Source organism: Arachis duranensis, chromosome 10 (assembly GCF_000817695.3).
Source record: "Arachis duranensis cultivar V14167 chromosome 10, aradu.V14167.gnm2.J7QH, whole genome shotgun sequence".
NCBI classification, from domain to species: domain Eukaryota; kingdom Viridiplantae; phylum Streptophyta; class Magnoliopsida; order Fabales; family Fabaceae; genus Arachis; species Arachis duranensis.
The window spans coordinates 88,668,372-88,682,646 of NC_029781.3; the positions used below are offsets into that span (position 1 = coordinate 88,668,372).

Consider the following 14,275-nt stretch of genomic DNA (forward strand, 5'->3'; position numbering starts at 1 on the left):
ATAAGGCTCGCCTTGTGGCCAAAGGATTCACCCAAACTGAAGGTGTTGATTTCTTGAAAACCTTCTCTCCTGTTGTCAAGTCTGCCACCATCAGATTAGTTTTGGCATTGGCCTCTATGAAGCATTGGCCCATACATCAGTTAAATGTCAATCATACTTTCTTACATGGAGATTTCTATTTGTTAAATTTACTGGTGCTCAAATTTCTATATTTCTAATCTATGTTGATGACATCGTTCTCACTGGCAATTCTATTTCTGAACTTGTTTTCATTAAGTCTATTTTGCACCAACACTTTCGAATTAAAAATTTGGGTCTTTTAAAATATTTTTTGGGTATTGAAGTAACTCAATCAGCAAAGAAAATTTGCTTATCTTAGAGAAAATATTGTCTTGATCTTTTGGAGGATTTTGGTTTATTAGGTGCTAAACTTGCCTCTGTTCCAATGGATAGTTCCACAAGATTATATCAAGACAAAAGTCCCTTGCTATCTGACCCTTCTGTGTATCGCCGTTTGGTTGGGCGTCTTATCTACCTTACCACTACTCGACCAGACATCATGTATGCCACTCAACAATTAAGTCAATTTATGGCAACTCCTACTGAATCTCATCTTCAAGCTGCCAAGCATGTGTTACGACATTTGAAAACTAGCTCCGGCAAAGGACTTTTTTTTCCAAGAGAATCAGAAATTCAGCTTCTCGGCTTCAGTGACTCTGATTGGGCCGGATGTCATGACACTCGACGATCTTTAACAGGGTATTGTTTCTTCTTAAGCAACTCTTTAGTCTCTTAGAAGACCAATAAATAAACTACCGTTGTCCGCTCATCCACTGGAGCAGAATATCGTGCACTTGCCAACACAACTTGTGAACTTCAATGGATACCAAATCGGTTACAATTTTTACGCATCTCTCCTATCCGCCCACCAATTTTATATTGTGATAATCAAAGTGCTCTTCATATTACTGCTAATCCAGTTTTTAATGAACGGACCAAACATTTAGAGGTCGATTGTCACTTGGTTCGACAAAAAGCTCAAGCTGGAGTGATGAAACTTCTCCCCCATTCCTTCTTTTGGGCAATTAGCTGACATCTTCACAAAGTCTTTGTCTCCTCAACCCTTCCAACTTGCGTGGGCGTATTAAATCATTCTTCTACCTTAGCCCATGACAAAAAAGTCTCATAGCCCACAAATTCAGCCCAACAAAATTCATAAATTCAGTTTTAATTCTAGCCTTTATCATCTTATTTTATCTTTATGTTACCATCTTATCTTATCTTTGCTTTCCTCTTTCGTAGACAATACTCTATAGATATTTAGTTTTACTCTTATAATTCAATCAATAAAAAAATACATATTAAAGTATTCTTTATCTCTTTGCATACTCTTTTTATACTCTTTGAATTTTGTACAAAAGATGGATCTGAAAATAAGACCATAGGCTGACTACACCAAACATCTCATGTTTTGATGAAAACGAAAAGAGAGAAAAAAAAAGAAAGAAAGAAAAGCATCATTATGTGTTCCTTCCTGTCATGTCATGGCAATTTGTGAAATGTGTTGTGAATAATAATTGAATGCTATATTTGGTGTGACTGTGTGAGTGTGAGAGAAGAGAACTCTTTCTTTTTTGTTGGGAGAGGGCGTTATAGTTCCAAAATATTCCTCAACAAAACAATCTTAGCCGTACACATTATTCCTTAGTTTAATTTTACTCTCAACAAAGCTTTTTCTTTTAGTGTTGCTATTTCTGAAAATTTTCACAACTGAGGTAGTAGGAGGAGGAGGAAGAAAATTAGAAAAAGGAAAAGAGAACTTAAAAAACAAAAATGGTTTCTGAGAATTCATCACTCTCTTCTAAACGCTCTCCAGCCACTACTCCTAAGTTCTGCAACTCATTCACTACAAGGTACTTCTAAACAAAAATGGTTTCTAGACTATGCATACTATTTATATTAACCTGGAAGTGAGAACTAAATATCCAACATGAGTTTAAGAAGGATCTACATTCTCATGAAAATAATTCTAGTAAAATTGCATGCTTGATGATTTCAAAGAACTGTGCTTGATAGTTTGTTAGGATAGAAGGAATCAAAAGATGTACAAGATTTTTGAGATCATGTTCCCTTAATAGGATTTTGTGACAGATTGAAAGTAATTGTCATATTGTTCTTTTTAATTGCAGAATTTTCGCCGACGTTGCCGGTGACATTACAATTGTAGTTGATGGAGAATCATTTTTGCTGCATAAGGTAAAATCAGATTTTTTTTCCTCTTAAGAAAATTCATAAGCATGTTCTCGTTAAAGTCACAATTGAAAATAAAATTAACCTGTTACTTTGTCTTGATTCATGAAGTTTCCCTTGGTGACTCTAAGTGGCAAGATCCCAAAAATGGTTGCTGATGCCAAGGTTTCAACCGTTTCGAGCTTGGAACTCCTCAATTTCTCAGGGGGACACCAAACATTTGAACTAGCCATGAAGTTTTGCTATGGCATGAATTTTGAGATCACTACATTCAATGTTACGAGGCTACGTTGCGCTGCTGAGTACCTTGAAATGACAGAGGAATACAAGGACCAAAACTCCATCTCAAGAACAGAATCTTATCTGAAAGACATTGTTTTTCAAGATCTTCAGAAATCAGTGGAAGTTTTATCCACCTGTGAGATGTTACCACCACTAGTGGAGCAGATTGAAATTCCAAGAAGGTGTGTGGAATCCATATTAATGAATGCATGCAAGGAGCAGCTAGCTTCCGGTTTATCTCGGCTAGAGTGCGACGGCGAGTCCAGAGAGCTAAAGGAGGATTGTGTCATTGCATGGTGGGTCGAGGATCTATCGGTCTTGCGCATCGATTTCTTCCGGCGAGTTATATGCGCCATGGGGAGAATGGGAGTTAGATCAGAGAGCATCATGGCTTCACTGATGCATTATGTCAATCATCACTCAAGGGTATTGGTAAAAGCCAGTTCTTGAATCCTTCCAGGGCGAATTCGAGTCCAACAACAACGGAATTGGACCAGAAGACTATTGTGGAAACTCTTGTGAGTCTCATGCCAGCAGATAAAAACTCTTCAATTCCACTGACATTTATGTTTGGAATGTTGAAGATGGCTATCATTTTGGGTGCAGCAATTCCATGTAGGCTTGAACTTGAAAGGAGGATCTCATTGAGGTTGGAAACCGTTTCGCTCGACGACCTTCTCATACCGTCTCTGCAGAGTGGAGACTCCTTGTTTGATGTTGATACAGTTCACAGGTTGCTGGAGAATTTCTTGCAGCAGATTGAGGAGGAAGAAGCTGATGATTATGGATATGATTCCGATGGTTTCGGCTCAACTAGTAGCCATGGTTCTCTGCTAAAAGCAGGGCAGCTTATTGATGCTTATCTTGCAGAAATTGCAAGCGATCCTTACTTAAGCATGCAGAAATTTGTTGGTTTGATTGAGATACTACCTGAGTATGCGCGTGTAATTGATGATGGCCTTTATAGAGCTGTGGATTTTTTATCTCAAGGTACATTTGTTTTGGACTCATAAATGGTCTTCTTTCATATCTTCTCTCTTTAGATATTTGCACTCAAATATTATTCAAATTATGCCTATTTTACATTACAATTTTCTTTTATTTATAATCTTAAAGAACATACCACTAGTATATTAATAGGAATTAACCGTGTCAATTAGTTCACTCTTTTGTCTATTAAATATGTATCTAAATAATGAATTTGTAATTACAAGATGAAAATACCTTACATTATATCTAAATCTTAGGTTCAAATCCTAAAAATTATAAAATCTACTTTTATGTATATATATAAAGAAGGGAATTTTAAACCGAAACTTTTATATATTCCCATTATATATAGCAGATATAGTATATGTATCCCTACCCTATTATACCTTTGCAAAATTTTATGCAACATAGTTTAAACTTCATTCTCAACCAATCACCCATGCAGCATTGGTTATATTTGTTATTTTTTTTTCTTTTGCATTTGGATAATGTTACTTTTTCCTCCTTGTTCAGGCTCATCCAGCTCTAACAGAACAAGAATGCAAGAAGATTTGCAAGTTTATAGATTGTCAGAAACTGTCTCAAGAAGCATGCAACCATGCTGCACAGAATGATAGACTTCCACTGCAGATGGTGGTGCAAGTCCTGTACTGCGAGCAACTACGGTTGAAGAATGCAGTGTCAGGGAGTTCAGGAGATGGTCTATTGTCACAGAAAATAAGCAGTGGCATTCCAAGTGCTGCTATGTCCCCAAGAGATAACTACACTTCTCTGCGGAGAGAGAACCGGGAGCTGAAGCTTGAGATTTCGAGGATGAGGGTGAGGCTAAGTGAGTTAGAGAAGGAGCAGATGTTCATGAAACAAGGCATGATTGATAAAGCAGGAAATGGAAGAACATTCTTGACCTCCCTCTCCAAAGGGATAGGGAGAATTGGGATTTTCAGCAGTCAAGGTGGCAGAAAGTGCCAAAAATCAAGTAGGAAGTCTAGGGCTTCAGAGTGAAAAACTGGTAGGAATAGGAAATATTCTGTCTCATAGGATATTCTTCTTCTGCATAGTTGAGCCTTTTACAGCATCATGTGTTCTAACCTTTCAGTTCAGGTGATCACAAAGTGTAAATAAGTTGGTCACAAATTTTTCTCTGCCTTTGATAATTAGTCTTGGCAGTTGAACTTGAATGTCCTAGCATTTTCTCTTCCTCCTCCTTCTTCTCACTAATAGTGCGTTTGTGAGTTGAGATTTTGAAGAGAAAGAGAGGATAGAGGAACTTGATATAACTCCATTCTATCCTTCAAACCGTTCTCTTCCCTTCCTTTCTCTCAACAGACAAACACACCTGAAGAGTATGTTCAGTTGTAAGTAAAAATGGGGTGGAATTTTCAAGGATGAACTCCATGTGCAATTTCACATATCAAATTCATCCATGAAAATTTTTACTCCAGTTTTACAAATATATCCTAAGTATGATTTCAGCTGCTAAACTAGTGTCCTACACAGATAAATCACCAAGAGGAAGCTTCATAATCCACCAAATTAAAAATGCAAGATGCTTAGAATGATCTGATCTTAGGATCATAGACTTACTCCTTAGATTGGCACACCATTGGTTTAAGATTTCAGACTACTAAAATTGCAACATGAATACCAAGAAACCATGTACCTTCAAATGACATTCAACCTTGTCTCTCATCAGTTGAATTTTTGGTTTTACGATGAGTAATTTTTCCTTCATGAAAAATGCCCTGCTAACGTAATAATCATAAGTAGAAGTCATCTACCTTGCAATGATAAGGTAATCAAGTAGCTCAACTAGTTAACCATTGATCAACTGTCATTAAGCATTTCCCTTCGAGTCCAATATAAGTGTTAGCTATTCCAATTCAACCATTTCCCAACATTCAGTCAAAAAAAAAATCCCAACATTACTTCGATAAAATTGGATTTGTTGAAAAGTAATGATGATAGTGTATTGGAGGAAAGCTGCTCCATTCCTTGGGCACACTTGCAGATAATTTTTCAGAATCACAGAATCACAATTCACAACACTTGGTTCCAAAGAAATAATAACACGAACATTTAACTTTTTCTTGGAGGCAAAAATTGTTATATGTGGTAAGGAAGTAAAATCATACAATATCCTAAGGTGATGACTGATAACTCATGACAATTGGTATAATACATGCAAATTTGATAAATTATTACAAGACAAAAGAATAACTATTCAAGCAGACAAATTACCCCTATGATACAAGTTTTCCAGCTAGGATTCCACCAAATATGATAGCTCCAAACCACTTGTTTGAATTAAATCTGGATGCGAACAAAAGGTACAAAAGTCAGTTCATTAAGTTCAACATTGAGAGGTTAGAAGTGTAGAACTAAACGTTTTACGGTAAACTAATGAACAGGTGGATGCATCATAAGTTTCTGAAACCATCAATATAACATTGAAATAGTAACCAATAGAGAAATTAAGGTGTGTTTGGCAAACCCGTTTGAGAGGATAAAAGTACGTTGAAGTTCTTTGAACGCTGCTTTTTTGATATTTGGCAATCTTTTTCCTCTCAATGCAGAAGTGATTTTGCAGCTTAAAAGCGCGTTTACTGGAAGCAAAAAATTGTTGCTTCTGCGTTCACTTCAACGTGAGTTCACTTTGATGATCATTACTGATTTTTTCCAAAAGAATTTTCATATTTATTTCAAGTCATTTCAAATATTTTAAATTCTTTTTTCAATTTTTAGTATTTTTTATATTTTGGTTTTTTTTATTAAATTTGATATTTTAATTCTATTATAATATGAATTATTGATCTTATTAAAAATGATAAAGTAAATAAAAACCTAATCATACATAACAATGGAATCATAAGTAATAAAATTTTACAGTCCAAAATAATACTAAATAAAAGAATACTGATAGTACTAATAAAATTATAGAATATTTTTTTTGTTTGACATTATAAAATTTATTATTATAATTCTTGTTCATTGTTTATTATTCTAATTTGTTATAATATGTATCATTGTTCCTATTGAAAATGATAAATTAAATAAAAAATTAATTATAAATAATAATAAAAACATAATTAGTAAAAAATTAGAATCCAAAACAGTAAACAAAATAAGATTATCAAGAGTATTCATAAAAAGTACTAAAATATATTATTTTATATGTTATTTTTAATTTAATAAATAAATATTAATTTTTATTAAAATTATATTTTTTTAGTAATTAACTAATTATCTATCTAAAAGTGATTTTAACTAATACTATCCAAACAATTTCATTTTATCAAAATCAATTTTAGTATAAAATTGCCAAACATAAATCATGTTGGCACAAATTCACTTCTATCCAAAATCAATTTTACAAAATCACTTTCATTCAAACTCCAGTTTGGCCAACTCTAATCCAAACACACACTAAATAATCACTGAATTTTGGGGGATTTCTATCTGCTGAGGTCTGAGGGCATATAAATATATCATCAAGTGCTTGCAGTAAAGCCATATGAATAATTAGTCTTTGGAAAGTGAAAATGAAATTTAATGCATGGATTTATGCAACAATCCCTTTTCTGGGTGAACTTTAAATAAAAACTTCCAAAACATACTTGCTATTGCAATCAGCACGTGATGAGAGGTCAACTATCCATATTTGCCAGCCTAGTTGTCCAGACGCAGCTGCCAGAAATGCATAATATGGCCATCCTGGTCCACAAATATGAATCAGAAGGTTGAACAGGAAAACAACCATTGGAATCCAAATATAGTCGTAAAAACTCAAAACAGAGAGAACATAAAGTGGGTCATAACCCATAAGACATACCTATTTCAGCATTATAGCCACTGAGAGCAAGACCACCAAGGCATGCAATCCCAAACCCAGTAATCCACTCCTTTGTAAAATCACCAAAGCGCAAAGCCGTTGACTTAACTCCCACTTTTAAGTCATCTTCTTTATCCTGAATGCAAGGTTATAAATATACACAGAGACCAAGAGCTTTGATTACAATGCTTTAATCATATAATTTGTATTGGAGGGTAGCAAGTAGTCTATCATTTTATGGTTTGTTTCATAACACACTGAACTATTTGAGTCGAGATAATCACCCCATACCGGGATATATCATGCAGCAATTAAACAGCAAGACACAGGAAAAAAATCTTCGGGAAGTAATGTTGTTTTCACCTGGTGAGCATAGATTGTGTCATAAACAAGTGTCCAAAAAACTCCAGAGGCATAAAGTGGCAGCACTATTGTTGGATCTAGACTTCCTCTAATTGCTGTCCATCCTAACAAAGCGCCCCAATTAAAGGTCAACCCGAGATAGGCTTGAGGCTAACAAAAAATTTACGAGTGCCATATAAAGCATAATGAGATTGTATGTCAAAGATAACAATAAAATCTGTCAGAAGAGACTAAAATTGAGGAAATTCAATACCCAAAATGTAAACCTCTTCATAAGGGGATAAGAGAAGACAAGCAACAAGGATGAGGCACCCAGAACACGGCTGCAAAAAGATCACAAACCACAAACATTCAATATTTTGGCAATACTCAAATTTTCATACTTGATGTAGTCATGTAGATGTAATAATGATCACAGACTTGGCTATTCAAAGTTAACACTAACCTATAATTATTCAATTGCAGAAGAATCCCAAGACCCAAAGTTAACTGAAAACCAAGAAAACAAAGTCCCTGAAATGGCGTTAAAAGACCACTTGCCACAGGTCTTGACTTTGTACGTTCTACCTGCATCATACAATTATGTATAGTATCATTCATAATATCGAATCTAATATCAGCTATGTTGAACCCAAAAAAATAAAAAATGCTCAATGAGTTCTGTAAAATGGCCAAGGTAGGTATGACATCAAATAGGATCACATGTTCAATACTCATATTAAAACAAAATCAGAAATGTGATGCCATAGCAATAAAATCGAAGGGATGTTGCATGCAAGTAAATTGATAGATTTATATTTTGAATCATATTTGAAACAGGGTAGGGACAGTGAAAACGAACCAGAAAAAGTAAAAAAAAACCATTCAAATGCAAATTACATGAACTTATAGGCCATGTGAAATACCAAAGCACTAGACTTGGCATACTTAGCTTTCAGATTATTTTTTTTAACTTAATTCAAATATATAAGTTAAACATTCACACTATGCTAATAACATGCACTTGTAAAAAATTAATTCACAACATGAACTAACGATTTCAGTATCTCTCACTACGGAAAAATACAAAAGATAAAAGCTTTCTATTTACTTTTGTATCAATGTCGCGATCAAGGAGGTCATTAATAGTACACCCAGCACCCCTCAAAAGCAAAGCCCCACATCCAAACAATGCCAACATTTTAAAATCAGGCAGCTGTCCTGGAGTTGCAGCCAACGTAATAGACCTAAGGCATTGAAAATTAGAAACATAAATAAATTAGTTAGTAAATAAATAAATAAATAAATAGAAGAAGAATGAATTTAGAAAGTGGAGTGCACAAAAGAGAGAGAAACAACTTCAAAGCATAATGTAATATAGAAAAGGCAACACCTCTCGCTGGACCACAAAAAACCTATATTTTCAATTCATATTATTTTCTGTCAACATGAATAGTTGGCTTTGTTAAAGTTGTAAGGGAAGCACTTTGCAGAAAATACTAAGAAAAGGTAAAGCAAAATAACATGTATTATGTGAGAAGATATACATAAAGTTCTACAATCCATGCTATAAAGATTCGTAGTTGACTGCATAACACAACCCTTGGGTACTTCCATATGTATGTATGCAGATGCAGTACGAAAGATTCAAGGGGCGCAGCTTGGACTGGTTTTAGGATAGAAATAAAGCACAACAAAGGCAAGGTTTTTCTTGTGGATATGTATGGTATGGATGGTGCTTAACTACTTATAGTACTAACGATAAACAAATAACTTTAACTTATCTAATCTTGTGGACTTAAATAAGAAGATAAAGAATACTAATTTAGACTCAGCAACCAGGTTACCACAAATTAAGTTGTACGAATAAAATTACAAATCAATAGAATGATCATTTCTTTTAAAATTTATTCATTCATTACTATTTCAAAGAGTGTAACATATATATTTCCAATTAACAATCAAATTCATATTATAAAATTACTGAACTGTCCTTGCTTGTCGACAACAAGGCATATACCCATAAGCCAAGTAAATAGAACACTTACCACATACAAGGCCATAGAAGCAACCATGTCCCAATGGGCTTATCTAGGCGAGCAAGCTGTGCATAGGGCTGAACCTGCTTAGGCAAGTATAAATCAATCCAAGAGATATTTGCTTTACCCACATTACCACTTTGATTCTTATTTCCCTCAGATCCCTCTTTTAAACTTGAAGGTGATGTAGAGATATGCTGAACAAACTGAAAATTTGAGAGAGATCGAACAGTTTTAAAAGATTCAAATTCAGAATCCTGATGGTGGTATTGCCCAAATGGACCGAGCGAAGGATAGAAGTTGCGGTTTATGCTTATAGATGGTTCAGTGGAGATTAAAGGATTGAAGACGGAAGGGGAAGGATATTGTATTGCGAGGCCTGAAGAAGGGAAAGAATATTTGAGAAACCTACGTGAAGCACGAGAGATCAAAGTTGATGCCATATTTTTATCAAAATCAAACAAGTTAGAGGGAAGATAGTCTCTTTGTTGCTACTCGTTTCAAAAACTTGTAAGCATTCAGTTGGAGGATGAGCAACAAAAGTTCATGGTTATATTAAATTTTTAGACCCACATCTTGAACGTATATTAAGTAAACAAAGCTTATCCAACACTTCGATATCACTCTTCATGTACGGATGAGCCTTCATTCAGAAATCATTGAACTTACAAAATCCTGAAAACAAAAATAATAGAGCTTCAAGAACATTTTTGAAATTCTTCAATAATAAAAGAATGCACAAAACTAAACTAACTACCACTATAAGGATTCAAAAATTTTAACATGACATTTTAATAATTTCTTCATCAACTAAATTATAGAGTGCCACATGGAGTCATTTGCTTCAAAATAAGATAACATTCAAACATAAGGATGTAAGTTGGGTCTAAATAACCAAATGATGGGAAAACATTACGTTTCAGTTACTAAAACACTGTCCAATATGCAAGTTAATGTTCATGTGATGTTTGATTGCATCTCTAGGACATCAATAATTCAATATTATAAGTGGAAAAAATTGATCTTCTCCAAAATAAACTATATGTGGTGTTAAAAAAATGAAAATGAAGAAAAGGGACAATCTAAGGGTATGATTGTTTGTGGAAACATGTTCTGTTTCCATTCTCTCTACTCAATTCTAAATAATCGTTTTATTTTTTCCTTTCTTGAAAACATATTTCTTTTTTCTCATACAAAAGAACACATGTAGGTGACAGAGCCAGAGCATGAAATGAAAGAGAGTCCAGAGATCAAAGACCTACATTTTCTTATATATATATATATATATAACCAATAATATTTTCTAGTACTCACTAAGAACTTTGATCAAACACGTGGCACGCATCACTAACAGTGTAGCTACAAATTCAAACACGGTATCCTATCTAACAACCCATTCATTATATTAAAAAATATTTCTACCATATTCAAAACAATTAGAAAAACAAGAAGAAGAAATTGTGAATGCAGGTATATTTGACCTGCGAATATGAATTGAAGGTTCTTCTTTCTTGTAGAAGAAGAGAGAGAGAGAAGAAAGGTTATTGAAGCTCATGGGCATGGGAACAAAAGGACTTGAGTATTGTGATAGCATCTGCCACCTTCATTCCGAGGAGGAAACACCACACAACATGCTTGCAAACTCGGAAGCCATTGCCAACTGCCAAGTAGAGAAAAGGAACTCTAATAATAATAATAATAATAATAATAATAATAATAATAATTCACACCCGTCACATTTTCTTTCTCTGGGTGTTCCGTAATTACTATATTTTTTTTGGTGACTATTCCGTAATTACTATATGATCTCTAAACTATAATTTTTTAAAACAAAAATACAGTTTTACCATATTATCATAAACAATTACCACTATAATACAACTAATTATATTTATGGGGAAAAAGACATAACTTATGATACAGAAAAGAATTTATATATTTATCAATTAAAATTAAATTATAATTCCAACATATTTTTTTTAAAGATGAATTCTACCTAACTCCTTTTAAAATAACATGTAAGTTATCCTTCATGTTGTGTTACACTCTAATTAGTCATTATCTTAACTATAGTTAGGTTATTTTGTAATTTCTATTTGAGATGGTAATCGTATAATTTCTTAAAATATCAAAAATTCCATTTCTGTTAATTGAAGCACCTTTCTACTCTTCCATTCTTTCTTCTAGCTTCTAATCCTTCCAAGCATGCCGTCTACGTTTGTGACAAGAAGCAACGGTCGCTTATTAAATTTTGTCATTAAAAAATATATCTTTATTTAATTAGATGATGGAACATATATTCATATATAAAATATAATATAATAAAATAAATCTATTCATAGTACTTAAAAATATAATTAAAATCAGGAACATACAAATATAATAATAAAATTTATACTCTAAACAAGTAAACATATCTTTTATCATACATAAATTATTTAAAAAAATAAATAAACTGTTAAAATTAATAACACAAGTTTAAAATGATAAAATTCGACTTTCTTACAAATTTTTTATAGTATTTTTATTTTTTCAATTTTTAATTTATTAGTACTTTATTATTTAATTAATGATTAAATAAATTATTTTTATGAGAAATCATTTTTTATACCATCTTAAAGAAGAGACCAATATAACAGTTTAAAAAATAATGTAAAAATGACATTTTAAATAAAAAAGAGTTAATATTAAAAATTTTAAATACAAAAGTAAATTGTATAGATATTTAAGATATAAATATGAAATATATGTTTAAAATAAATAAAATAGATAAAAATAATTCTTTATTTCTCGTGAGTATGTCTAAAATAAATAAAACAGACAAAAATAATTTGTTATTTTTCATGAGTACTCCCATTTTATCTGTTTTATTTATTTTAGATATGTATTTCATATCTATCTCTTATATATTTATACAATTTATTTTTGTATTTAAAAATTTTAATATTAAATACTTTTTATTTAAAATATCATTTTTAGGTTATTTTTTAAACTGTTATATTGGTCTCTTCGTTAAGATAATACAAAAAATAATTTCTAATAAAAATAATTTTTTAATCATTAATTAAATAATAAAGTACTAATAAATTGAAAATTAAAAAAATAAAAATACTATAAAAAATACAATAAGAAAGTTGGATTTCATCATTTTAAATTTTTATTATTAATTTTAATAATATATTTATTTTTAAATAATTTATGTATGATAAAAAATATGTTTACTTGGTTAGAGTACAAATTTTATTATTATATTTATATGTTCATGATTTTAATTATACTTTTAAGTATTTTAAATAGATTTATTTTATTATATTATATTTTACTTATGAATATATATTTCATCATGTAATGAAATAAAAATATGTTTTTTTAATAAAAAAATCTAGTAATTAAACTAACCATTAATTATGTTGGTAATAAGTGATATATGACAGAAATAGGGATAGAATGAGACGACAGGAGATAGCGATGACGAAAAAAAATGGGCAATGAAAATTCAACAACATCGCTAAGAAATGATGCATTGAAGAGAGAGATTGCGTGAGAGGACAATAGATTGCAATAACGTCGACGCTGCTTCTTGTCACCACCGCAACGGCGATGCTTGGAAGGACCAAAGTTACATGATAAAGAAAGAATAGAGGAGTGAAGATGTGCTTCAATGAACGGGAGTGAAGTTTTAATAAGAAATTATACTATTATCCATCTCAAACCATAAATTACAAAATAACCCAACTATGGTTAGGGGTGTAAGTTACCGAACCGGACCGAATTTTACCGCAAAACCGAACCGAAATTTACAACAACCGAAAGGAAAACCGAAAAAATCGGTTTTTTTTCGAATTAAACCGATCGGTTCGGTTCGGTTTTCGGTTGGCTCAGTAAAAACCGAACCGAACCGAACCGAACCGAAATATTGGTTAAGAAACCTTGTTTTTACACATTTACCCTTTAACCTTGTTGTTTTGCTAGACATTTTTAATTGTCTTTGTTTTATGTTTAATTAAGTTGAATTTGTATTGGATTTGGATGTGATAAATTCTTGTTTTTCTAGTTTATTGAAGGTTTTAAATTTTATTTTATGGCATTTTAAATTCAGATAAATAGGTGAAAAAACCGAAAAAACCGACCGAACCAAACCGCTGTTGGTTCGGTTCGGTTCGGTTCGGTTGCTCAAACTGCAGCCAACCGAACGGTTGGTCTCTTTGAAGAACCGATCAGGTCGGTTCAGTTGGTTTTCGGTCCAAAACCGAACCGAACCGAGCCGATTACACCCCTAACTATGGTTATGATCATGACCAATTAAAATGTGACACATTATAAAGGATAACTTACATATTATTTTAAAGGAGAGTTAAGTAGAATTCACCTTTTATAAATCTCAAATCATAATTTGAACTTTAGACCTACATACTAAAAGAATAATTAAATTAAATTTTATGATTAGTGTTATATATAAATTTGGTTTATATTTTTTCCATATACAAATCCAAATCCAAACTCAATTATTCACTGCCAGAAAATAAATTAAAAGAATACGAAT

At 32.3% G+C, this 14,275-nt stretch overlaps 1 protein-coding gene and 1 pseudogene across 1 annotated transcript; one reads left to right on the forward strand and one right to left on the reverse strand.

Annotated features, from left to right (window-relative positions):
- The first annotated feature begins 1,784 nt into the window (after positions 1-1,784).
- Positions 1,785-4,238, forward strand: LOC110272442 (BTB/POZ domain-containing protein At3g08570-like; annotated as a pseudogene).
- A 1,334-nt stretch (positions 4,239-5,572) lies between these two features.
- Positions 5,573-11,414, reverse strand: LOC107470777 (4-hydroxybenzoate polyprenyltransferase, mitochondrial). The gene is made up of 9 exons (XM_016090199.3): positions 11,214-11,414; positions 9,742-10,407; positions 8,805-8,940; positions 8,160-8,281; positions 7,968-8,037; positions 7,715-7,864; positions 7,352-7,487; positions 7,137-7,233; positions 5,573-5,832 (listed from the first exon to the last, which is right to left on the reverse strand). Exons 2-9 carry the CDS (start codon positions 10,173-10,175, stop codon positions 5,763-5,765), a joined length of 1,215 nt encoding a protein of 404 aa, XP_015945685.1. The 5' UTR covers positions 10,176-10,407; positions 11,214-11,414; the 3' UTR covers positions 5,573-5,762.
- Between the last annotated feature and the right edge of the window lie 2,861 nt (positions 11,415-14,275).